Genomic DNA, 27,934 nt, shown 5'->3' on the forward strand with positions numbered 1-27,934 from the left:
AAAAAAAAATCGAGGTGGAAAGGGCATTAAGACTGAAGATTCTTTATTCAAGAGTGCAAAAAGAGGATCAAAGCATCGACAGAACCATCTACCATAAAAATGCCTGATCAGACTTCACAGGATCGTCTTTATTATCTTGAGGTTACATCACATCTGTTACAATTAGGAGCTAAGACGTTTTTTAGCTGCAGGAGAAGATTGGAAGCTTTGGATGACGCCAGAGAAAGCATTGTGGTGTTTACTCGCATAATAAAAACAGTTTGTAGGTATTTGAAAGTTTAGTTGTATTACAAAACAGTGTTGCATCACTATGGTAGCCATAGATCGTTTAGGATCTCAGGATGTCTTTTTCTGAAACTGGATGAAAAACATTTTAAGAAATGCTGCTCGAAACATTAAACATACTTAGTAGAAAAAACCTCTGAGAGCCCTGTCAATAGTTTTCAAAGGAACTATTTATTTGATTAAAAAGCGGTACCACTATGAGATGAGATGGCATATTATCTGGATAAATATATTGCTGTTGAGTTTTCTCAATGTAATATTTACACCTATTTATGCACCTCTGTTCATATTCACGATTAAGCAGGAGGGAGATCTATAAACCCATCATCGCCTTTTCATCAGCGAAGATGAACCGTTTGTTTATTCAGCTTAATGAAGATCCAATGTTTTATGTGGTTTATTTTATTTTATTTAAAAAAGATTAAAAACAATCTTTCTGTCTAAAACGAGTCTCATCTGGAAATGCTGGGATTTGATTGGACACAGGCTGTTTCCTGGAGGATGAAACAATAACGCACGGTTGGCAGGTGCCGGTTTGGTTAAGTAGAAAGTATCCATCTCTATGATCAGGTTGAACTGACCTTATTATATTTACAAATGCCACTTGCAGTGCTGCAGCTTTAAGGCAACTTTAAATTCAGACTGCAGCTCTACAGAATGGAGGGAGAGTCAAGGACACCAGCTCCTTTGTGAAGGCACACGATTCAACGGGTCGCAAGACACTGCAGCAGAAGGTAAGAAGGAAAGAAAAAGATCCCTTCCTGGTTCACCACTTTTAAAAGTAAAATCTCAACAGTGTTTACTGTAGTAACTATCTAGTTACAGTGCGTAATACAGGTTGTCTTACCATAGAATTAGGAATTGAAGCTTATAAACGTGTTTGTCACTATGACTTAATCACAGCTCACCTTGAAAACATGAAAGCAAGGTGATTGTCATAATCTTTGCATTGAATTGTTGCACTAAATTTTAAAAAAGTTGCTGTCTTCCTTTAAACTTCATATAAAATGAGATGCTTGACTACTTCAGCGTCAAAGATGTGTCTCACCAGCTGTGAGAAACCTCTTTGCACTTTGAGTTTTAGCCTAACACGCAGCTTAAAGAAGCCCAACATCGTTCAGCTTCTCTGCTAGAGCTGTAAAGCTACCATTTTAATGTTATGCACTGTTTTTTTGGAGCTCAAATGTTCCTGTGGACAGAGCTGCGGAGTATCCGGAGGCGAGACATAACTTCATCCCAGTCCAGATAGGCGCCCTCAAGGTGCCGCAGCCTGTCGGGCTTACTGACGTAGGGTTTCCGCCCGTGCAGCAGACGCCAGTTATCGAAGGTCACCATGTCACCTGAAATACAACGACACCAAAACTCCAGTTAAATAAACTGCATTACAGTCTTTAGACCACTGGAGGCGCTTTACACTACATTTCAACATTCACACTCACACATTACTTGTAGAGCCTCTGGGGGTTATTTAGGCCTCAGCACTATATCGTGTCCAAGGACGTGTGAAGATTGATCTTCCAATTAGTTGACTGTGTGAGTTAACAGTGGCTTTACCACACAACAAGAGCCGCTCAGGTCCCAAAAATCTCTGAGTCAAAGTCAGCCTGACATGCATATGTTTGCATCTACAGTCAAAATCACGTGAACACAATGTTTAATTATATTTTTGGCATCAAAAGTCGTTTATAGTACATGATAAAAACAAACATAGTATAGTATATCATACAAAGGTCCTAAAGAGTCATCATAAAGTACGTTGTAAAACAGAAATTGTATAGTATAACTTGGTCACTTCCAACATTCCCTGCATTATTTATCTTATAGCAGTTCATTATTATTCTGACAGGTATGTCGTTTACTTCATCTGTATTCTTCTTGCACTATTTGAATTTGAATTTGTTTTATTGTTCTATGTCTTATATAACTTTGTTGCAATGTTGGAGGAGCCTGGGACTTCAGATTTCGTTGCCCTTTGTACACTGTAGCTAGAATATCACAATAAAGCCTTTAACTCTTGAATCATAAAGAAGTCAAAGTATAGTATGTCATAAAAAAAGGTCTTAGTATAGTATGTCATAAAAAAAGGTCTTAGTATAGTATGTCATAAAAAAAGGTCTTAGTATAGTATGTCATAAAAAAAGGTCTTAGTATAGTATGTCATAAAAAGTCATTAAATAATCATAGTTCAGTGATAAAGAGTCATAGTAAAGCATGTCATAAAAGAAGGTTTCTCTTATCCTTTATTTTTTCCTCCACTGGATCAACATGTTGGGCACAAGCCTGTCACTGTGATAATTACAGAAGCATTCACTGAACAGTATAAGCGTAGGTAGAGAATCTGACTGACCTGGCATCATCCTGTAGGTGACCACGTTCTCCGGCCGGTTCATGATGTCCACGTAGGCCCGGAGCGCTCGGTAGAATGGCTGCACCTGGTGCACGGGAAGGTCCAGCACCGAGTCTCTGGTGGCGTTGTTGAAGTTTATCCTCTCAACTCGACCCTTGGCACTAACGCTGTTCGGACAGGAGCAGGGAGGACAGGGTCAAACTAACATGATGGATAAGTTTGAGAGCAGAAACTGTAAGACGATTATTGAATCAGACTCTTAACTAAATACTTTTGGCAACTATTTTTAGTTACTCAAGTCAAACATCAAGCAAACCTCCATAAATACTATTGGTGCTGCAACTAATGATTTTTAAACTATTGACCAACTGGGTTTAAACTGGATTTGGTGCTTTAAATTTAAGAAACTAATATAAAATGGTACCAAAGCTCACATAATCTCTTTTACTGTTTTGTTAAGGGTGACCAATTGTATAAAACCCAAGATATTCAGTTTGATATCACAGAAGATGATTAAATATAAATAGCTGAGAAGCTCAGACAGTTTGAAATTGTGGTTATTTTGATCGACTTATTGATTTGCAGATGAAATATTGTGAGATATTTCACAGTTGATTGGAATAAACAGTTTCAAGAAGTCTTTGGGGAATCTGGATAACTTGACATGCAAAAGTGTTTGCTGTTTATCCAGACAGGACACTGATTATTTGCCAAATGTTCAACTAAAGTATTTGGACATGTGAATCTGTTTCCCAAATTGTTTTTTTGTCTCATTCCAACACAACAAATATATATGCCAGCTCCAACTCGTTTCTGTTCCACATGGCTTTGAAGGCCATTTCAGAAACATCCTCATTCCCCGGGCGCTGCACAATAGCTGCCCACTGTTCCTAGAACTAGGATGTGTTAAAGGCAGAGACGCATTTCACTGTGTGCTCTGCTGTGTGCATGTGTGTGAACAATAAACAGGGTTTCATAATTCTGACCAGCAGAGGGCAGTATACCTTTTCAAATCATACACACAAACCCAAACTCCAAGAAATGTTTGCAGGTTATCTAAATGTTTGCAATGTCCAAATTGTCGCTTCATACAGAGACAGTAAGTGTGTTTGCGGGGGGGAAATAAACAACAACACCAGGTGATCGACAGCCTCACTCACTCTATGATGCTCTTCTTGGACTGCAGCATGAAGTCGCAGTAGTCCATGCCCGTGTCAGTGAAGTCCACTTGGAGTGAGCTGAGTGTCCTGAAGGCCTCGGGGTCCTCTCTCTTCAGCTGCTCGGCCATGTGGAAGCCGTCTACCACCTCGCTCTCCCCCCCCCTCCTCCGCCTGGTTGATGCAGTGCAGAAACTGCACCTACAGCGTCACAGAACACATGCAGCACAAATGCTCTTTAACGACACAAAGGCAGGATGCCAGCAGCACGGAATGAAAGCGTATCTGCTCGGTGCAGTTACTCCTCTAATAACTCATGTTTTACTCACTCCAGGTGCGAAGTGTAAAGCTGGGTAGTCTGAATGGAGACTGAGTCTTCCTGAAGTGTAAGCTACATTGTTAGCCATGTGTTTGTCCTGGACCTGCCATGTGTGCCTGGAGACAAAGATAACAGCCATTAATAAAAGCCACATTCATTTATTTAACTTTGGCTTCTGAAGATAAGCAGCCACAATTAGACTGTGTGGAGAAAAGGGAAAGGATGACATGAACTTTGCAGCGGTCCCTGAGGGGGGAGCAGGGCAGCTTCACAGGAATGCTTCCACTGAAGTCTCCAAAGAAGACACTTCATTGGGATGCAGCCGGAGTCTAACACTAATGAGGTGAAGTTATCTTCCATGTTCTGTTTGCATGCCTCGTTTGGATGCCCGACTCGTAAAAGCGCTCTATTTCTCTGATGGCAGGCCTTCAGCCTCAGACTGCAGTGTCTTTACTTCCAGCGCTATGAGCTCATCCGCTGGCACGGGGAAAGCTTTTTGCTCCAAACCTCCGTTCTGACTGAGTGCACCAGGTAATTCCTCTGGCTTAAAAATGCTGGACCGCTCTGAGGTTGTTTTCCCCTTCTCTGTCCTGAACAAATCAGCGCTGCTATAAGTCAAAGTGATGAACTCTGGTGTGATGACAGGGCACACAGACACTTTCTAAGCTTCTCCATGGAAACAGAATGAATCAAGGCTACAGATTGTTGACTGGCGGACACATTTCCCCAAACATTAATATCGAAAAGTGAGAATCTAGGAACTTCTTTGGACAAAATATCTAGCCGCTTTTTACCCTGGAAAGGGAAAGGGGATGAAAGAGATTTAGCTTTTCATTTTTACTCCAGCTAAAATATGATTAGTGGAAAAATCAGCAGTTCAGCTGTATGCGGAGTCAGATTCTAAAACAGTGGCTTGGCTGAAGATGTCTAGAGAACGTCACAGAGTCTTACCCGTAGAACGTCAGCCTGAGATAACCGATCCTCTCGGCGAGGCGGGCCACTTGGCCCTGCTCAACCGGAGCCCCCTTCAAGTAAACGATGCCAACTCGGCGGAGCGCCAACAGCCAGGCCAGCGCCGCCTTATCGTCGTGGAGCACTTCCTGGTAGTCGGCGGTGGGAATGCTCAATTTGGAGTCCCAGTAATAACGCTCTGAAGAAAGAAAGAGGATGTGGAGGAAATGTCACTTCATCTTAGAGGATATTTACATAAATACACACGCTTCCTTGTTTTGTGTTTGTCTGACAAGGAATAAGCCATGTGTCTGCAACATAGGGCTTTGCTTTCCAAACAGTCTGTCCTGTAGCCGCTCTGTCCAGCAAACAAACAAATGCTGCAAGAACAGAACTGCTGCTTATCATAACAACTTCATCAGACGTCACATTATTGTTGCTCTTCTGCATGTACCTGTTTTAAACTTTAGTAGAGACCTCTATTTATTTTTCCTAATCCAGATTTTACTCAGACTGGTCTTCAACCTTCCCAAGTTCTCCCAACATTCACCTCTTCTTCGCTCCCTTCCCTGGCTGCCAGTGGATGCAAGAATCTGTTTCAAGACACTAGTGCTGGCCCCCGAACTGCGAAGGGATCAGCCCCACCCTACATCCAGGTCTTGGTTAAACCATACACTCCTGCACATGCACTTCGCTCGGAGTCAGCCAATCGGCTTGCTACTCCTAAATGGTGGAACGAGCCCCCCAATCAGGACAGCAGAAACTCTGCATATCTTCCGTCGCAAACTAAACACATCGGTTTCCATTTTATCTTGGCAATTAAGTTATTCCTGAAAAAAAGAAGCAGTATTTGAGTTCATTTAGGCCTTGCAATAAATTTGCCAGCACTTACAGCGGTAGGACTTGCTGGAAGTGAATATATGTCTGCACTTTCCTTGTTGTTCGGAGTTTGATTCTCTATGGTTTTTGCAGTTATTGTAAGTCGCTCAATGTCATATGAATAAAACAACCTGTTTATTTAGCAGAGGATATTGGCTTTTTTTTTGAGAGGCATGATTTATAGTCACTTTGCCGAAGTTTGATTCATAAAGATACTTAAGGTTTTCAGTAAAGTCACTTACTGCACATTATTAGAGCTCATCATTTGGTTCAACTGAATATAATGACTGGTATTACCCAGTTGTGCAACACGCTCATTCACTAATACTTTCCATCACTCCCTTACGACATGTTCTTGCTCCTACATGACGGAAAGAAAGACTAAGTATGTGCGCTTAGTTCAGTCAGGTGTGCTTCAGGCAAAGCGAAGCAAGTCAAGAATGAACACCCATTCTATCAAACACACGATAAATGAATGTGGAGTTGAAGTCTTTTAGCAACATGTCTGAAAAATGGATGAGAAGTCTCTAGCAGTGAGACAGATTGTGTGTGTTTTGTCACACAAAGGAAACAATTAATTATTAACCCATTTTTAGTCTCCTGTGTCTCTCATTTGAAAAAGTCACAGCTTGCCATTGCATGCAATTGTCTGCACACATCAAAATGGATAGCTTTTTCATAGAAGATTCAGTGTGTCTCCATCAGAAAGACAGAAGTGGAAAAAATCCTCCCACTGCTTTCCACCCAGCTGGCTCCACTCCTTTTTCCATGCAGCCTCTCTCCAGTGACTTCCACAGAAACAGCTGCTAAGTACATTTTCAGCAGGAGGAGGAGGGATCAGCTGAGGAGCTGTGTACCTGTCTGATGTTTGCGTCTCCTCGTCATGTCTCTTTTCAACTCCCATCAACTTCAACACAACTCTTCGAGTGGCTGCATCACACACATTAGGAGGTTAGAGCCAGCAGGAGACGGACACCCAGCGAGGCGAGGCCGCTGCACATCATTTACTGTCTAAGACGTTAAAGACAATGGGACTGTTTGCTCTGATGGTCATAAAGAGTTACAGTCTCGACACACAGACTAGTGCTGAGGAATTTCAATGCCTTGTTTTTCCTTAAAAGGTGCAACATCACTCAACGACTCAGTGATCATCATGACTGCAGACCTCCCCCCAGGCTGTTGTCACAAATGATCAGCTTCTGGCCGCACAGTTCAAAGGGTCAGGAACCCCCGCTTGTTAAAGCCTGTCAAGAGGGTGGAGAGAAACAAAGGCAGAGAAGCAGAAACTGGGTCAAAGGTCAGACCCGAATGTTACAATTACTCTTGTTAAACTGGACCTGGATGTGTTGTACAGACACGGGTGTCTTTCTGCTCCGCTGTTCAGGGTGTCACCGTGACAGAGATGCTGCAGCGCCTATACACCAGCTGTGCAGCAGTACAGCTCGAATCGCTTCTTAAACATGCTTGCTGCTGTCGAGAGAGTTCACACTTTGGCAGACTGGTGGAACAAAAGATGAAACTATTTATGAAAATGTGCTTCTAATCGTGTAATCTGCTCCTCAGATGTGCTTGTATTTTTACTAGAAAGGTTGATCACAAATCTCAGAAATGAAGGATCACAAGGAATATCTTTTTTAGGCTCAACAGTGGCAGCAGATTAAATAACAAATAAGGGCCTTGTCACCCCATAATCCTGCAGATACAAAACTGGTCAAATTTAGAGCTGTATTAAATGTATAAAAGTTTCTCAAGTATTTGGGACATTTATTGTTTTCCAACTAGAGGAAAAATATGCTTTTAGCAACAAGCTCTATACAAATCCCTGTACACTGCCTGCTCAGCTCAGTATTTAGAAGCCAAATAGACGTTGCATAGAATAAAGTGGCTCTGTAACTAGTTGATGTTTAAATAAGCAACAGTTGTGTCAATAAAGTATTTCCATCTTGTATTATGGTTGTTATTGTTAGTTGATTTGCTCATTTATACAATAATACTGCAGTGTTCACAGGACAGACTGTACTGGTGTGTGGTTGAAGGGACACCTCTGACAGCCTGACAAGATAGTTTATGTGCATAATCCCCTCTCCTGTTCCCCCTCGGCCGTGGTCTGCTACAGTGGCTTTTCCAGACGAGGAAACCCGAAGCGGCGGCTCCTGCGGCTGTCAGGCAGCTCAGGGCAGTTTGGCTCTCGCCTCACTGTGCTCTGTTTAAGCTCTGAGGGCAGCAGCACTCTGCTCTGCAGCTGGGTGCGCCTTCAAAGCTCTGTTCCAATCACTGCAGTTATCCAGAGAGCCTTTGTTTTGACTTGGTTAAGTTTTATCACAGTACTGGGATCAGCTCACTTCAATGGACCGTCTGTGGTGTGCACACTGCTGGGCTCTGAGCCAGACTGGCAGAACCTCCACTTTCTTTTTGGGGAAGAATAAGCTTTACATATTAGATTCAAGCTGTACGTAAAACAGATTTCAAAGACTGTACTTAAATACAAATAAAGAAAGATTGCCTTGAGCTGTTATTTGAGCCCCAAATATTCCATTCTTACAACAAAATAAACATGTTCATTAACTTCAGTTAAGTACAATTATATATTAATTAGCGCCTGGATCATCAGTTCAAATGCTACTTACACGTGAATGCATCTATATGCATTTATAACTATTAAATGTATTACAAAATAGAATGATGCTGCATTTTACACAATCAATCATTTTAAATACAGTTTTTCTTAAGAGATATTTTTCAACACATTGATTTTAACTGAAACCTAACCTTATTTAGTTCTGATTGTTCCCTGACCACTGAATAAAGCATCTTCTGATAGATTCTTATTAATCACATCCAGTAATAAATCAGTAATGCTGTTTTCATCTTAGTTAATTCATGTTTACTTTAAGTGAATACAGATGATTTAAACCAGGTTGTTCACTGCCAATTCAGCTTGTTAACAGCTGCAGGTGCTAAACGTGCTTAATGATAAAGGATTAGTGTTCTTAGACAAAGCCCCCATCACATTAGCATACTGCGACCATGTTGTGCAATCATTAGTTTGTTACACAACTGGATTAAACTGGCAGTGTTAGATCAAACAAATAACACGTTTGAAAGAGAAAGCAGCATTATGTTTGGGAACTTGTTGTTATTTATATCTATATTAGGAAGTGTTACATTTCATTTTTTACTATAACAGCCTAAATCTGCATCCCACACAAACACTTATTTTGAAACTTTTTTCCTGGGAGGCTTGACATTGTTTTGAAGTAACTAAAGAAAGTACTTTACTTTCAAGCTCTCTTTTCAAGTCTTTGAATTGTGAGATGTTTTAAAATGAATCCTTTTTCAACCAGACCCATGAGTCCATACAGTTAAAAAGAATGTATGTTTGTAGTAATCATTAGCATGTGTGTTGGTGTTTTCACACTGACGTAATGCAAGAAACTCACTCCAGCCTCCTCTAATCCAACAAACACACCTTTATCTATGAAATGGTACCTGTAAGACAGAGCAGCCAACCTCTGCTCTCCCAGCCTGCAGGAGACAGAGTGAGCAGTGTTTCCTCCACACACACACACACACACACACACACACACACACACACACACACACACACACACACACACACACACACACACACACACACACACACACACACACACACACACACACACACACACACACACACACTAATCCAAGCACAACCCTTTCTCCATCAGCAAGTTCAGCTTCCCAAAAATCTACCAAGCCTTGCAGAAGTTTGCCAAATGTATTCCCTTTCGCCAACTTCTACTCAATGCTTTCAGTATTATTCAAAGCGCCATGCAGGAGGTCTGGCATGCAGGAGAAATGAACAAATATCCAATCATTATTATCTCAACAAGCTTTTCATTGCTGTCGGATGTACAAATGTCAAAAGAGATGACAAAGAGAAAGGATTTCACTCAAATATAGCTGCTCTTACAGGAATACACTGTAAAAAATAAACTGCGAGGGGATGGAAAAAAAGTGATGAAAGGAGGCCTAATTTCTCTTGAATGAAACATCTGATAAGTCTTAGCTTTGGCTGACCACCATTATTTTTTGACAAATTCTGAATCCATTACAACACACTTCATAATGAAAGCTAATGACAAATGGAAACAAAGATCAGGGATAACATTCCTTAAATTCCTAACAGATTAATAACACACCACATGTACACGTGTTTGTAAGCACGTGTTCGCAGAGACGTTCGGCTGGAGCTGTAAATGGTGAGTGAAGAGTGAGGTCAGAAAAAAAACTGTTTTTCCATAGATGGACCTCCGCAGCTGTTTCCAGGAGTCTTTTGTGTCAACTGACGAGTGATGACATATAAGGCTAAACTCAGACCAGATGGCAAAGAGGAAACACCAGTCAGACAGGGAATTGACAAATCAGCTGCTACTTGGCTGAGTTACAGAAGCGGTCAGTGGACTTAATCGAGAAAAGACCAAATTCAACCAAGTCTGTTTAGAAAAGCTAATTAGTCATGGAGTTTACGATAACTGTCCAATTCAAACGGCAAACTATGACGTACACTGTAGGTTTTCCAAACAGGAAAAGAGAGCCATGAAAGAGTCCACAGTGTAACAAGCCACTTAGGAAACTACAAAGAGGACCGGTCGCTCCAACGTTATCTTTATAGTGGTTTTATCTTAAAGGAAGGAGCAGATGTAGGTGTTCTGCCAATTCCTGACAAATACAAGTAAGCGGGCAAACAACGTAAGAGACCATTTTGAAAAAAGCAGAACTTAATATGTAGAAATAAAGATTTAGGATAAAAAGTGAATTTGACTTTTGGCATTACAATGCATTAAAATACACAACAACTCTAAACAACTCTTGAAGTCAGGTAAAAAAATACCCCCATTAACAGGTGAATAAACTCCAAGACATATGTGAGGCAGCTATAGGGATGTGCAAACTGCTCTGTTTACATGACGCTGGGTGTTTGATGAAGACGTGCCAGCACACACAAACTGCTTGTGGCCAAAACATTTTCATCTGCACTCAGATTTCCACAAAGAGTTAAGCTGAGATCTTGGCGAACATTGGCAGATTACATTCGCATAATGGCTATTTGGATGTGGAAAAAAATGATTTAGGCTTAAGGGTTTGAAGGATAAGCGTTTTAGGCTAATGCACAAAATGCATTCGTCCAGCACTCAAAAAGGAAATGTCAGGCATCTTTCAAAAGAAATATTCTATTGCCAAGAAAACTATTTTGCTAAATTGGAAAAACAGAAATCCACTCAGACTCTCACTGTGGTTAAATGTTTTAACAGATCAGGTAACACAGGAACAAAATGTTACTCTGAAAAATCCTAAAATTATTAAACCTTTAAGCGCTTTTCTGTCTCAATCCCACACGGTCAACCTAACACCCTTCCATGCTGTGGAAAATGACATCCAACTGCAGAAAGAAATGCTGGCAGCGGTACTTACTTCCATCAGTACGACTTGCTGCAGTCACTGAGTGATCACAGAAAATGACTCAACCTCTATCAGGAATGACAGGCCTTTGTTGAGGGACAACAATTTAAACAGTTTGGTCAATAAAATAAATGTTGTTGACAGGCTCCTTTAACACACTGGTGGGTAAATGTTTTAGTAAAGACTGTGTTTGACTTTTTGTAAAATTCATTTAACCTGTTTCACATCCCTCCTTTAAATACCAGTGACATGAAATTGGTGGAGATTTCCACTCCGACTAAATAAACATGACAAGTGCCAAATGGGAGGCCTGAGCGGATGACACGGTTCAAATATTAAAAGCATCTGGCAGGTATTTAGTAAATCACTGACAGATTTATCGGTGAAAGGAAGACTCATTGCAGATAAGGCTGTGAGTGAAATAAGCTCTTGGTGTTCCCGAGAGCGATCCAACATCATCACTCTACTCCAGGTGACGGGACGGGTTCAAATGGCAAATACCAGCAGGAAAACGCATTGTGTGAATTCCAAAGGTCCTGAACACATGATGAAGCTGTCTGATAAAAAACATATTTATCCGACAGCATGTTGTCACATATCCGTTGGCTAATTGAATGTTTGACTGAAGTGCCAAACGCTGAGTGGTCCGTTTGGAAGGTGTTCAAGGAAGTAGAAATAAATGAGCCCAGGAGTCGACGTGTCATCGTACAATACTTCTAGATAAACCAAAGTATTAAAAGAAATGTTATTCTGACCTGATATCGGCTCTAGATAAAGAGGCAGGCGCTCTTTAATTTTGAAAATCAAGATTCCTCATTGAAGGCCGAGCTTTGTTGTGAAAGATAGGACAAAGCTACCAAACGTGTCACAATAATGTCAAATAAAAGTGGTAAAAAGTTGATCATAAGCAACAGAGAGCATCAAATATTTAGCAGCATAAAAACTGCATATTAGGACATCTGAGATAAAGTACGAACATGTCAGTAAGACCTCCCCAGTGTTGGATACCAGGCAGTTTGAGGTTAAATTCCTGGTAACACATACCTACAGGCTCAGGGATTTGTTCGTTCCAAAGGACGGAAATACTGACAACGGCAGCTTGTGTTTGGTAAGAACATGCAGATATTTTCTCGACCCTCACTCTCAATCAGTTTCCCATATGGTGAGGGGCAGAAGGGGGTTCTGAATGAGACTCCAATTTATACAGACATCAGCCTTTCAGAGAGTCCTCTGCTTCACACTGTTTTGTCTGGAGTTGATATGCAAGGACAATAAACCAGAGATGCTGACAAAACACATGTGCATCCAATACACCGCAGGAGACATTTGATAACAAAGGTCAAACTGAGGAAGTGACTCATGGTGCGTGGAAAGTCATTTAAAACATTTTGTACTAATAATGGAAACCAGGAACTCACTCACTAGAACTGCATCCTGAAGTTGCCCTGGACCTTTGCCTGGAAACTTCTTTTTATTGTATTATTATTATTTTTATATTTGGGACTGTACAATAGCAATTTAAAAGTAACCATTACAATGCAATAAAGGACCTTGACTAGTACTTTGTCCATGTCTCCCTCTGATAATAGCTGCTGCTGAACTACATACTGCGGTTTGAGTCACACAACTGACTCCATAGAAACGCTAAAAGCAGAAGAAAAAAACATTACTTAAGAGGTAAAGTACAAGCTGAATAATATCCCCGAGCTCCAATTTTCACATTGACCTCACAGTGTCCTGTGTGTGCTTAACTTTCTCTGTTGAGAAGTCTTTAACAGGCAAACTCGGGCCTGTAAAATTGAGTTGCACTGCATGAAAAAGGAAACAGAAATTCAAACTGTGGACTGCGCTTCAGTGAGTCAGCGTCATGGTGAGTTAGGAGAAAATCTCCGGAGGTGAGCACTGTTCATCATCCATCTTTTGAGAAAGTAGACCTTTTTGGTGGAGGGAATTTCAGGCTGGCACTCAGGAGGAAATAATTAATCCCAGAGAGAGTGTGCATGCGTACGTCCTTCTTGTTTAGTTTTCTATTTGATCTGAGTGCTGTCTTCCAGGCTCCGAGCTGAGGAAAATGATCTACTCGACGTAATGACTATGTGACTGTAAATTGTTGTGCGGGGGATCTGTTTACACTTCAACATGAATGGAGGAGTTTTGCAATACACACACGTAACCATAATCAGTGTGGAAGAGAGCACGAACCGCTCAGCCCTGCGGGTCCTTCAGGACCACATGTGTGTACACAAACTGACTGTAGTCCATCCCCCGCTCCACTGAAACGCCGCTACCTTGTTTCACAGCTGAAGTCTCTCCTCCGCTGTCTAGCAGACAGGAAAACATACCGGGCCATTGTAAGTGTACTGTAGAATGAGTTCTCTTTCCAGAACTTAGTGAAACGCCCTTCCTTAACAACGCTGTCATGTTACTGAGAGAAGGAAATGAGTGGAAAGAAGAGTTCAAATCTGAGGCCGCTCGTTATCCAGGAACTCATTTTCATAATAAAAGTTACGCTGATAAAATATTTCAACAATTTTATTAATTGTACTTTTCCAACAACATACTCCTAATTTAAACAATAATGAAGCTGTTAAGTAAGAGCAAGTGAGCTCTGGTCAGCTAAATCTATTTCAATAATGCAGTTTTTGTTAAACCAACATAGAAAAATAAACAGAAGTGACGATGGACACTGTCAAAAACTCTGAGGCGGGTCGAGAGTAAAAGCTTTCTAATGTGCTTACATTGGACAAATATTATGAATAATATCTGTTTTAACTTGGCAATAAATAAGGGAATTTGTAACTGTGTCAAGTACTTGAATCATAAAAAAGTCAAAAGTGATAGTTCATCCCTATCTTCCAAATAAAAGCTATATATCTGTCAGATGTTTGCTATATAAATGGGTTTCCTAAATTTAAAACAGATCTGTGGGCAAAATTGGCAAGCGATATAAGGATATACTTGGGAGTTTATTGTGAACCACAAAGGTGTATATCCAAGTATCATATTTGTTATTGTGTGTTGTCACAGTAATGGAAGTGACGCTCTCCATCGGCCCTGCTTATTTGTTTTTATGTACAGGCAGGTAACTGCTCCCCAAGCAGACAAATTGCTTTTCTCAGATATCGCTTTGAAGATGCAGTAATTTATGACAGTGTTTGTTCATCCAGTTAATTCTCAGACAGCTGCACTGTGATTTATGGTTTCCTATAAAAATCTTCTCTTGACCAACAACAAGGTACTCCATTAAAAAGTAATCATTAGTTCCAAAGAGTGCAGTCCAATCAGCACAGGCTTTTACCTTTTTTTCTCTCACCACTACAACTCCACTTACTGTGTGCTTTCACTTGATTATTACAGTCTAAAAGAGATGAGCACATTGTAAACTGATCTGCATGAAGAGCCCTGGAAAAACATTAGAAAAACACTCAAAGTTCTTTAGGATTTTTTGCAGGACAGTTGTTTCAGACTGCATTATTGTAGGCGAGGTGTAACTAATGATGTGGAAACTGAGTATAATTATGTATGACAAATACCTCTTGGGCATTAAAAGCAGCTAAGCTATACCTATATGGAAGATGTATCCAGACACCAAATAAAAATGTGTAAACGTACCTGGCAAAAAACTTGATTCTGATTCTGATTTTGATGTGGTTATCAAAACAAATATATTACATTGAATTATAAAATACAGACTTTTAGTTTAAAATGCAAATACAAAATATAAAAGTTTGACTCACCATTGAGGAAAAGCTCTTCCTGCATTGCTTTTCTGGCAGCAGCAGAGAAACAGCGTTTCTTCAGCCACTCTGCGTCAAACACACTGCTGTGCTGGTCGGGCCACACAATGGACACCTGTAGAGACACAACAAGCTTTTTCATCCCAAGTGGAAAAACATTTTGAAGGCCTTTTTCCATGTTTCCACTTTTTAATAAGTTTGTTTTCAAAAGACATCACCTGAAAGTGCACCGTCTCTGTCTAAAGTAAAGAGTAATTAACACCCTTTTTATTAAAAGAAACAATGTTGTCAAAATATTACTGGTATTACTGGGTCTGATCCTTGAAAGTTAGTTTTTGAGGTCAAATCTTCTCTTTTGGTCAATATAGGCATATATATTTTGTCAACATAGGATCTCCTATGCTAACCTATTCGTTTTTTATACCTGCGTAATACTTTCTTCTGGCCAATACAGCCATCACATCTTTTCTTAAGCCACAAGCAAGCTTGGACTCATACATTTACTTTAATAGAGTATCCAGTAAATGATTGATGGTGGAGACGATACAAGAAAAGGTATTGCTTTAAATCCTTATCAAAAGAAGCAAATGACACACGGTAGCTTGGCAGCTCCATCACGTCAAAGCAATCTGTTTATAGCTGTGTCCCACTTCAGGGGCCCTCTGAAGGACACAACTCACAAAGGTGGCTCCTTTGAAGGACTTAAAGGTCAGACTCAACATGTGCTACTGCCAAAATAACACCACCTAACCTCACAGAACTTCAATTTATCCCCACACAGTTGCCCTCAAACAGTCAATAAAAGCATAAATGTTTCAAACAGGTTTCATGATGCTATCACTGCAAAAAAAATAGTAATAAGAATAGTATAATGGAAATATTATATGACATTATATCAAAATGCCTTTAAATCCCAGTGTAAAAAGCTGCAGTGTCTCACATTTGAGAAGTTGCAACAATCAAATGATCAGCATTTTGCTTGAAAAATGACATAAAAAATCAAGATTGGCAATATGCTGTCCATTGACTGATCAACAAATCGGACTGTTTCAACTCTAATGTCATGTAATTAAATCTGATAAGTCCAACCTTATTTCAGTCGCAGTCTAAAATAAAATGTGTTTAGGGGAATTCCATGAGCTTTCATGCTCAATGTTTGGAGAACTGTTTTTATTTCATTCTTTGACCAAATGATTTAATGTTCAAGCAAGCAAAATGTCAATTTTTCCTATCCATTTGAATGGTACTGTAAGAAAGTGTTACATATGTTATACCAGGATGTAGGCTCTTTAAGTGTGTAGAGCCAGTATAGGTAATAATTCAAACATTCAACTTTGGCAGCAGCTTACCTGGTTGTCATTAGTGACCTCCACAACATCGACTCCAGTGTGGATATCTAGATCAGCCATCAACAGTTTGCGGGCCTGCGCAGATTCCAGGGTGCACAGTGGACACTGGCAGTTGTCTCTCAGCCAGGTGAACGGGTACACACTGTGGCCTCCGTCCTCCCACTCCACCTCCATTAGCCTCTCCTCATCCAGAGCCCGGACTTGTCTCACTGAGTGGCGAGCCAGAGGAAGGGCGGCAGACCCGAGAGTATGCTGCCCACGAAGCTGCATTGAATTCAGACAAGAGGTCAGTGGACCTGCAGGCCGTCTTGGTCTACTATAAGCCCTCAGAGCCTGGCAGGCCATGGCAGAGGTTCCTCTCTGCAGGGCTTGTCGGGCCACATGTGCTAATGGACTCATCCACATTTCTGAATGGTTTCCTTCAGGCAACTATGTCCACAGCTCGGCAAGGGCCACCACCTCTATGAAGGTAAATAGAAAGGGAAGTAATAAATGACTGTGTATCAAGGAACAAACATTGAGAGTCTCATACTAAAGCTAAAAATACTTTTTGTGTTTTCTCTGAATGTCTTAAATAATCAAATGAAAATATTACCCAAATAAAATAATACACATTGAAAAAGCATTAACAACATTTATATTTGAGTATAAAGTAATATTATCAAAGACCCCTTTAAAAGGCATAATCATGGTATTACAAGGTTTTTTTTAACAATTCCAAAATCCTAGGATACAGTTCAATATGTGAACTTGTTTCAGGGGCTTTGGTTATTGTGCATGGTTGCTGTGCCAACCACAGTTCTTTCTAAGCCTTGTCTGCTGACTCAGTGTGTTGATAAAAACCAGTATGTAACAGTGTCATAGTGCTTCATAGTGCAAAACAGAAGCACTATTTTAAGAAACATAATACAAAGTGTGCTGTAATCCATAATCCTGCACCTGTGTACAGTTTTGTGAGCCATTTCCATGTGCCAGACTCTTTAGTAGCATTCCATATTATGTAAACCAAAAGTAGGGCTAACAGTAATGTTCATCAATTGACAACAAGTTCTTAGTTTAACGATAGTTTGTGATCTACACATTGATTTTTTTAAATTTTTATCAAGAAACTGAAAAACGGTCTTTGTGTTCAAAATGATGAAATCAAATGTCTGGTTTGGCTAACCAATTGTCAAAAACCCAAAGAATGAGAACCTGAAGCTGTCCAATATTATTTTCTCAGAAACTCCCAGAGATTGCAGCTCTTGTTATTCTCCTGTAAGTGTAACAGTATATAGTCTTTAGAGGAATAAGCTTTTGTTTAGCCTTTTAAATCCAATACATCTTGCTCTTTGTGTAAGTGGGTGTTGTGTCTCGGCAAATATGCTGAATTATGGTTATGGTTTTTTGACCTTAGTTTATGTATATGTATTGTCTAGTCTGTGTCCAATAATCATTTTTGTTGTCTGCCATTTCCTGTGTGTCATTTCCGGTTTTATTTTATCACTAACATCCTTTCTCATTTCAGGTAGCTTGATTTCCCCTCCTTGGTTGTCCCTCCCCTTAACCTGATTAACTGCCCCGCCCTTATTGTTTACACCTGTGTTCACCTTGTGTATTCAAGCTGTGTTTGTCTTGAGTTATCACCACGCTAGGCGATATGCTTAGACTTTTGTGACTATGGAATATTACCTCTAGTAAAAAACATTATTTGGAAACTCTTTTTGTGTCGAGTCGTGCATTTGTGTTTTATCATTTTATTGTGCCCCAGACGTAACAGTGGGGATGTTTCCATGCTCAACTTTTTGTTTGCATACATTCAGGGTAAATAAAGCAACTTCCTGTGACGTATCTCTTTAAAACTGCTTAATTCCGGTGAAGTTATTTAAACTGTGACATCACCACCAGCGAGTGCATTTGAGTTTGAGTAGCACACACAACACAGCTTTAAAAAATACAGAAAGACTGTGTTAACCAAAGCCACGCGACGTGAAATTTACGTGTAGCCTCTCGGTTTAGTGAAAGCACCCCCTGGCACTTCCTGTATACGTAGATAGTATTAAAGCTAACACACATATTCTCCCACAGCCGGGTACTTTACCGGTTAGCTTTAACATTTATGTATTAAAGTGCTACGAAAAGTAAAAACGAGTGGTTGTAACTAACAAACCTTATGTACCTGTAATATTTTGACGACGGGTTCCTCTTCCCCACGAGATTCTCCTCCTTCAACACAAAGCCGGCCGGCTGTCAGTGCGAGAGAGAGAGAGGGGGGGGGGAAGTGGGTGAAAGGTTGACCGGGAGGCTGCACTGTACACGGTGACATAATCATCTCTGCAACACTCCTCATTGATAATGGAGTCCCAGGCGAGCACTGTTGTGTTTAAATAAACAAAAGGGGAAAAACTAACTCGCTTTTCAGATAGGTAATATATCACGAGAACATGTTGTTGCTATTGGCAATTGGGTCAAAGTAGGCTACACTAACTCCTGTTTTGAACTTAAGTACTAGCTACTTTGTCCATATAAAAACACATGATAAGTATGTTTACTTTATGCCTACCCAGTATTTGACTGGGTTTGTCTCAACATATCAGTATTTGTTGGTGATAAAAGCAGAGAAATGTATCCCAAAAACACAGTGAAAAGAGAATGTCTGCATGCTGAGTACTTTTATATTTAAAGCAATTTTTCCCTGCTAATATGTACCTCTATAATTTTCTAATTTCAATGAAGGACTTTTACTTATATTGGAGTTTGTTGTTTTAAGGACTTACATTTTCTATCATCACTGGTTTCTGCTTGTGAATACTGTACATTGATAGACACAACACTCATTACATTTGGAAAGAATTACATTGAACAAACACTTTGGCTGAAGTTTTTCAGGTATTTCTGTATTACTATGCAAGTATTATTATATGTAGCAAAATATATAATATCATATCACAGTAAAGCTTGTTTGACACAACACTTCAACATCTCATACCTGGATATTTAAATCTGAACCAACACAATGACTGTGACGTAAGATCAAAAGTCATCAAAAGTCAGCACAGTTAATTGTCGAGCACAAATTTAAGTACAACCTTTCGTGGCAGTTTCTTCAATAGCTGTTGACATTTTTAAGTCTGAGCAAAAGTTACGGACGAACCCATGGTTAAAATACACTTTTAACTTCCTTAGAGATTGTTGTGTGTTCAGTCATACCTCTTTCAGTTAAATACTTTTGATGTCTTTGGCAGGTTCCAGGAAGATGACCAGTAACCAATGGAGGAGCACAACCTTCTTCTATCTAATTCACAAGTGCACCCAATTTATAACATGGCAGACCTGAGTTTCAAAGGGTAAGTGATTTTTATAACTCAGTCACCTTTGCAACTGACATTGTGCATACGTGTTAATTAACAACATCAACAATGACACTACTGTATTGTGTAACAGACTTTGAATTGATCCATTGAACCATACCGCTAACTTAAGTGGACTGCACTGGTGTATAGTACACCTCTACAGAGCATTATAATAGGAATATATTTTAAAATCCCTTAGAAATGTCATACAAAATAAAAATGTCCTAAAAATATAAAGAGATTTTTGAACAGAAATGGTAAGATATTGAACAATGTACTGGTTGTACCTTTTAAACCTTTCTCGGGAGGTATGCAATATTTTGGTAAATGTCAGCATACAAATCATATAATGTAATGATCCACAGATTAAGTGCATTTAGTTTAAAAGATTAAACACTGGGATTGATATCAAAAAGTTCAATGCAATCTGAAATCCATATTGAACAAAGTTTTTGATAGTTTGGGATGAATGCTAAAGCAGAACTGTCATTATAGCTTGACTGTTTATTATCATTTTTCACAAATCTGATCTTCTAGAATAGATGATGCCAGTAATCTAATACAAACTTCTTTCCCCTCCCAAGGAAACATACAATGTAGGTGAAAGGTTTACATATCCTTTATGTTGCCTCATCATGACTGTTATCACTAGGCTCAAAGTATCTATTGACAGCTTCTAACTACAAGTGAAACTGTCATACTGTACTTTGCTTTGTTACATCGTTTACACCTAGTTGGCACTTTTCCCGTATATTATAAAGTTGAGGATACTCATAATATTTTAACTCAAACTTAACTCAACCTTTTTCATTAACTCAACAGTCTGAAGTATCACATTAGTATGTTGTTCTCAGCAGAGACATGGGGACAAATACAGGAAAGAAAAGAGCTTGTTGATGTCCACCGTACCAATCCAAATACCGTCAACACAACTTCCTTGCATCTCTTTTCCTCATAAATACCAACGTCCAGCTTCTTCCTTTCTTCAAAGAACTCATAGGAGGGCTGTGTGTGTAATTTACAGCAGACCACAACTTGTAAAGCAAAAACGGAGGGGAGCTTTGTAATTACGGAGCACGTGGCAATGCAGTATGCAGTCCTAGTGATTAAGGAGTTACTGCCACATTGAAGGGGTATACAATAGGGATATCCTTATGGACTCTTAGTTACATAAGAAATGTTTTAATCCAACTTCTCATAAGAGAAGAGACCTATAATGCTCAAAAAAGTGACTCTCCTTTAAAAACATCCTCTCGCAACAAGACTTTTAACACCAACTTTTTATTTATGAATACACAACACAATCCATTCAAAATAATGTCACAATGATTGTTTTTACCATTGAATTCCACAAGTGCTGCCTGCAGTCTTTTTCCGTCATGTATAAGCTCTCACTACATATCTTAAAATATATAGATATATGCAGCTCAATTTGTAACTTTGTATAAAAAAATGAATACACATTAAGTTGTTTCGCAACAAAAAGTTAGCACTCACAGTATATACTTACTGTACTTCCAATATCACACTGTACATTTTCCAGGATTATACAGCCTTCGCAGAACAGTACAGTAAATGCATTTTAAACCATGTCACAACCTTAAGCATCGGAACAGTTAAAGAATTGTGCAAAGTTTGCTAGCCTAAAAAGCAAAAGTTAGGTTTCCATATGTAAACATTATTCAATATTCATAATCTGGAGCGTAGAAGAAGAGGACAATAATGACTGTTCAAGTTAGGAGCATTCAAACAGCCTACTACATCATGCCCTCCCCCGCTTCGCTTTACAGCTCTGTCCATGTGTTATCCAAAACCAATATATCTTTAGTGAATATTTTTTAAATGTGGATACTTACAAATGAGCTGTCCATCATGTCCAACATTTATTTGACTTAATCCTCAAATGGATCTCTCAAAAATCCACCCCTCACTCAAGTTTTTCTTTGGTCACTGAATGAGTCTTGGAAAACTCTTCCTGATACTGTTTTGAAAGTTGATAGTTCTTGACCTTTTTTGATAGTCACTATTGGAGTGAGCAGTATGGCAATTTACACAGTTAGAGGATATTTATTATATCAAAATATACTTTTTATGCCTTTGTAGCACTGTATTAGTTTGGGGTCGATTAAAAATCACTGACCTGTTGCATCTAAATGCTGAACTTTGATTCGTCAGGAATTAAGTTTGTAGAGAACGCAAAACCAGTCATTAATATCTGGTCATTAAATCCATGTATACTTTTTAACTTGGCTTTTTCTAGAACATTTATCACAATATTGTTGTATAAAATGCATTGTACTGCTATAGAAGAACTTATCAATATAGCCCACTCCTTATTCCCTTTATATAAACTCATATATAAATTAATTTTTCACATGAGATACAGTTTTTGGTTTCAGATGCCCGTTTTAAAAAAAATATATATATGTAAGCCTATCCCAGATTTTCTGCAAGGAATGGATTGGAATACTGTTTCTCCCACAATGTTACATATTTATTATTTGAAGCACAACTTCATTTAGGAATATGCACCACACGAGCACAGTATAAACTCAAAAAAATGAACGGATACTTAACAGATTCAGACACATGCTGCCTTAACAAAACAGGTCCATGAGTTTAGGTAATATTGTAGGATTGATCATGGTTTATATTGTTCTTTAGTATCATACATTTGGAACATACTTATAATACAACAGAAAAACAAATGACCAAGAAACACAATTGACAAGCAGTGAATATGACGGGGGCCTTTTCCAGGTTATGGGTTATGGCGCAGTATGCTTTGTTTGGTAATCCAGTTTTGGAGACAAATATCACCTGGACAATTTAAACCAAAACTATCTGCATGGTTACATATAGCCTACTATATTTCGGTTTCAGAACCTTTAAAGAGAAGCAGTGTGTCTGCAACCTCTCATCACAGGTAAGAGATGTGAACAGTGAACACCTTGCCTTCAACTTGATTGTTAAAAGCGATCAGACAGCTTGATTCGGATATTTTTCAGCAAAAAAGGAGGAATATTTTAAATATAACATCATTTGTTTTTCTTATTTCCTTATTATGATATTGTGACCTTTGACATGTAGACCCATCTTTAAACACATTTAAGGAAAGCCAACTATGGAACCGCTACTCTAGAATTAGATGAGAATATTAGTTTTGTTTTTGTTAATTAGGTGAACAGGCCGTTAAAGCTTTGTTTTATCCCTGATATGATGCTCATTTTTTCACCCAGTCTCATGGTCATATAATAGTACTGTAATGAGATGTATAGGAACTACTTTCCCTCAGAACTTCATATATTCGTTCTTCAGTCTGCTCAGCCTCGTGCCGTGGCTGCGGATGATCAGAGACAGGAGCTCGTGCTTGTCCTTCAGTCCCTGAGAAATGTCCAGCGTGCCCTTCAGGACGTCCCGTGTGTGAACTACCATGTTCAGAAAGTCGTCATTGAGCCTGTGCTCTTCCTTTAACTCACTCTCTTGGCTCTGCTTGAATTTCACCTCCAGCTCAAGCAGAGATTTCTCCGAGTTGGTGAATGCCTCGCTTATCTGAGCAGTCTCCCTCCGCAGGTACTTCCCGTAGCTGTCCTCTCCGTCCAGGTCGTACGAGATGCTTTTCCCGATCCCCTCCAGCACCCGGGCCGAGTCCTCAATCTGCCTCTTGATGATGGTGAAATCATCCCGTATGACAGAGTCCTGGTCCTCTCCGAGACTGCACTTTCGCTCGTCGGTCATCTTGAAAAGCATTTGGCATTTCTCTGGGTCGTCATTGTCCTCGTAGTCTCCGTCCGGCACGAAATAGTGATGAAAAGTCCCGTTAGACATCTCCGGCTGTAGCGGTCCGGTGAAAAAGGCTCTACACATTGAAAACGTCCCGACACACAGGAGCAAGTGAAGTAAAGCCATGATGCCCACTTGTCTTAAACACGTTTACAAATAGGAAATATTAAACGTTATTTCAGGGGCAGTGTCAGTTTACAGGACTATTTAACTCCAGCCCGGCGTAGAAACGCAAACATTTCAATCAGGTTTAAACCTCCAAACTGCGCAGTTAAGTTGCGGCTTTGTTGTAGTTTTCACGTCCTCCTCAATATCCCCTTTGTCCAGTGGCGTGAAAACGTGTAAAAAGCCTCACTTCCCTGCTTTTACTCGGGCCTACCAGCTTCCATCTTTCGTAATGAGCAGGAAAAGCAATGTATGAAAGTTTGTTTCAGCAGGGAAACAGTTGTAGCCTGCTCCCGACTTCACTGGGTGCCTCAAACGCAACATCTGGATGTCTCAAGTGCCGCGCTTGGGTTTTGGCTAATAATACCCCTCTGCTCCTCTCAAATTACAGGCTCTCTGTCACTTTAAAAGGCTGCATTGAGTCTGGAGCAGGCTGCCAGCAGCAGCCACGCTGCAAAGCCTCACTGAAACCAGTGTTAATTGATTCAAAATACCAGGGCAAGTTGGCATGGTAGCAAGAAAGGTTACTTAAAGAGTAGGATTTTTAGAAAATGTTAAACTAATTCCAACCAATTGTCCTGGAATCATAATCCATTACTTTTAGATAGACTGGTAGACATGAAGTGCTGTAGGCTGCTGTAGATTTGGATCAATTGCTACATTATTTAATCAAATAACATTTAAAAAAATTTTTTTTTTGTAATTCTGATCCTCCACAAATATGAGTTGGACAAACCGTTGTACAATTAACAGCTTGTATCCAAACGTAAAAGATGAAAAGGACAGACAATTAATTTTAAAACATGAAAACAACATTAATGCAAAACAAAAAGCAATACGCTATTATTTTGCCTGTAAAACAATTTGCATCTGGTTTGCTCCACATTTTTGGTGGCTTTAAAGAAACAACTCAACATGATGTTGTCAGTGTTTAAAAATACAGAAAAAGAACATTGTCACATGACCATAGATGCCTTAGTAGTGGTACAAAGATAAAAGAATGACAAAAGTCAGTTATTGTACGTTTTACTCCTCTACATTTAATTGTCAGTGGGCTGCTCTACGGAACACAACATTGCGTTTATTCCTACTCTTGTTTCCACAGTATCGTATTGCCATTTTTACTTAAGTAAAGGATTTTAATACTTGTTTTTTCACTGCCTATGATATAGTCTAGTACAAAAGTGACACTTGACACATTTCTCAGATTAACATTTGGCTACTACTATTATAATATTTGTAAAACTATAACATACTATAAGTGTAAGAGTAACGCCAGACATAATGTTGTAAAGCAACTTTCTATGTTGTTGGCAGCACAAGCTAAAGTCAGGAGACATAAAAACTGTTCACTGAGCTTTCTTTAAACAAAGTGACCACCTGTTCTTTATTTCCCTGCTGGCATCCAATTACAAGTCCAGTTTAGTTGAAAGGACATAGAAATACTTGGATGGTCACCTGTTTATGTGTCAAACTTTGTTTTGCATTTCTTTTCATTTCCTAGATTATTTTCAATAATCTTATTATAAATGTACTTCTTGGGAAATATAAGAAACACATACAATATTTTTATTATTGAAGCAGTGTGCAGGGTGGAAGACACATTTTAATACGTTGATCCAAGAAATACCATACACTTGAAATGATCATTTATTTTCCAGTTCCAGACATACCCTAAGGGAAAAATAAATATGACCTTTTATCTCAAGAACTTACATGTTGAGAGTGATCTAATTTGCTGAACCCACAATTCCACTCAATGTGTGCATAATATTTCCAGTGGAAGCAGCAGACATTACACCATCACCTACCTCTGAGGCGTCCTGCTCTCATTTTTCCACTAGAGAGTGATCAGCACGGTTGAGACCTGCATACAGTAAAGCTTGGGCATGGCAGAGTTTAAAGTAGTAAACTCAATATTGGTTTATATCCCCTATGTGCAAACCTACAGTACTTAAAGACATTGATAAACGTTACAAAAGTGTTAGATAAACCAGGGTCTGTAATGTGCATTAATCTAATATAGGGATGTGGAGGAATCCCTTACTGCTCAGTATGCCTGAATGTAAATTCAATAATAACAGCAACTGAAAGGCTGTTGCTGAGTCCTTGTTTGAGTGTCAATGTTGCTCCCATATTTTGGTAGTATACAATTACAAGTACTCCCACAGTAATATCAGCATGTGTGCAATTGCACTTCTATTATAAATCTGCAGTGCCAACTCCTCAAAAGAGGTGGATATACTGTGAGAGACCAGCGTGGCAGCCTGGTGAAGCACAACGGTGCCTGTCCTGTGACATTATTCTGCAGAAGGAATTTCAATGTGGTGTCAGACAAAAAAAGAAAATGGAAAATGAAGTCATGTCATGGTTCTCGGGTGTGGCTCTCTGTTTTGATTTGAAGTCTTTTGTGGCATGTTTACAATAAATCATTTAGAAAGGAGAACTCCACCTACTTATATAGGATAGTGTAATGAATAAAAGCCCAGAATGGGGTTGTTAGGGACCTCCCCAATTTTTGCTAAAACACAATTTTGGTTTTCTTGCAGATCTCCACCAAATTATCTGTTTTGATTCCGTCAGACTAGATATTGGCTGACATTTGAATTGAATAATACACATTTTACAACCTAATTTGTGATTGAGAGCTTCCAACTTTGAACTAAATTGACCAAATTGGGATTTAATCCAAGTTTGGCAAACCTCGGCTATACTCAAACCGAGACCGACTCAAAGTGATTCAGAAAATTCTCAAAAAGGGTTTCCTTTAATTGCAGAAAAGGGTTTGATTTGCTTGTTTGAGACAGACCTCTGCACTAAACTCTGTTATAGTTTTAGTAACCTTTTTCATATGTATTTAAGAGAGCATGGTCATCAATGGCTTCACCTATTGTTGTGTGTAAACAAGCAGAAATGCAGAAGAAGAGCGGAGGAAATAAAAGTGGAGCTTCCTTGGTCTATGTTCAGAACAGAAGTTGGCTGTCAGAAAGAGCAAACACGTCTAAATCAGAGCAGACAGGCAGATTATACAGGCAGAGATCAAAACTTGCAAAAAGCAGGGAGGACAGCAGATGGCTGAAACATAATGACATGACGCTACATTGAACAATCTGGCAAAGGCTTAGTGTTTGTGGGCAGGTATATACCGAGCGCCTGATTACAGGGACTGTGCAGCTAAGATGTTTATCTTTAAAGTCACTGTCACACCTTTGTACAATAAACATATGTGAGTGTTGTGTCAGAGCAAAGACACACATATAAGTACTACTACTACTACTACTACTACTACTACTACTACTACTACTACTACTACAACTACTACTACAACTACTACTACTAATACTACTACTACTACTACTACTACTACAACTACTACTACTACTACAACTACTACTACTACTACTACTACTACTACTACTACTACTACTACTATTGGTATTGCCAGTAATAAGGATTCATTGTTTACCATGCATAAACATTTAATTATTTAAGATTTTCTTTTCAGAAATGATAGTAATTATGTTTGAGATCATTTCATCTGATGTGTAGAATAAAAGTATTGCAATTAAGAAAATGAAAATGAGATTGAGAAAATACACACACATTTGTTTAATGTTTAATTTATATGGAGACATTACTTTATGGCTCAGAGCAGTTTACATACCGTGAAAAGTCTTCTCAAAGTTCTCACTTAGTTTCACTCAATTAATCATAATTCTAAATATCCTATGAACATGTTTTTGGTTGCACTTCATTCTTTGCTCTTTTTGTGCTCTTTTGTCACAGTTGGCTTCAAATTATACCCACACTTTGTAATGCTCTCCCAAAACTCTCTGGCACTCTGCTTCAAGCCAACAAAGAAAAAGAGAGGACCCAGTGCATATCCAGTGAGTGCAGCACAGTGGAAGGGACATCATACATCATTTGGACGTTGTGGAGTTTGTTTGTGCTGCTGCATACTCTCTGACAGTTAAATGTAAAACAAAGAGAATTCTAAAATTCTTTCTTATCCACTTTCATTATCAGTTGTTTCTGCTAGTCAGCAAATGTATTGTATTCAAAGACAGATTGTGGGCCAGGCAGGATTTAGATAGTACAGCAGGGAGACAGCCAAAGCTGAAGATGCATGGCCTTGTCTGCAGAGCCTCAAACTTTGTATCTGAAAAGTCGACTTTCAATCATTTT

The 27,934-nt window shown here is 39.2% G+C and overlaps 2 protein-coding genes and 1 long non-coding RNA gene across 3 annotated transcripts; 1 reads left to right on the forward strand and 2 right to left on the reverse strand.

Moving 5' to 3' along the window:
- Nucleotides 1-26: 26 nt before the first annotated feature.
- Nucleotides 27-19,677, reverse strand: bbox1 (butyrobetaine (gamma), 2-oxoglutarate dioxygenase (gamma-butyrobetaine hydroxylase) 1). Its single transcript, XM_063881614.1, is given in 10 exon segments — nt 27-1,625; nt 2,633-2,799; nt 3,793-3,953; nt 3,955-3,990; nt 4,119-4,224; nt 5,060-5,258; nt 15,121-15,235; nt 16,470-16,930; nt 18,628-18,695; nt 19,659-19,677. Coding segments are annotated over 8 exon segments (1,350 nt in total). The 5' UTR covers nt 16,875-16,930; nt 18,628-18,695; nt 19,659-19,677; the 3' UTR covers nt 27-1,464.
- Nucleotides 18,783-27,891, forward strand: LOC134863226 (uncharacterized). The gene is made up of 3 exons (XR_010165637.1): nt 18,783-18,874; nt 19,694-19,795; nt 27,536-27,891. It is a non-coding gene; the product is annotated as an uncharacterized LOC134863226 (long non-coding RNA).
- Nucleotides 21,067-24,096, reverse strand: fibinb (fin bud initiation factor b). Its single transcript, XM_063882121.1, has one exon. It carries the CDS (start codon nt 23,708-23,710, stop codon nt 23,093-23,095), a length of 618 nt encoding a protein of 205 aa, XP_063738191.1. The 5' UTR covers nt 23,711-24,096; the 3' UTR covers nt 21,067-23,092.
- Nucleotides 27,892-27,934: the final 43 nt, after the last annotated feature.

Source organism: Eleginops maclovinus, chromosome 4 (genome assembly GCF_036324505.1).
Source record: "Eleginops maclovinus isolate JMC-PN-2008 ecotype Puerto Natales chromosome 4, JC_Emac_rtc_rv5, whole genome shotgun sequence".
NCBI classification, from domain to species: Eukaryota; Metazoa; Chordata; class Actinopteri; order Perciformes; family Eleginopidae; genus Eleginops; species Eleginops maclovinus.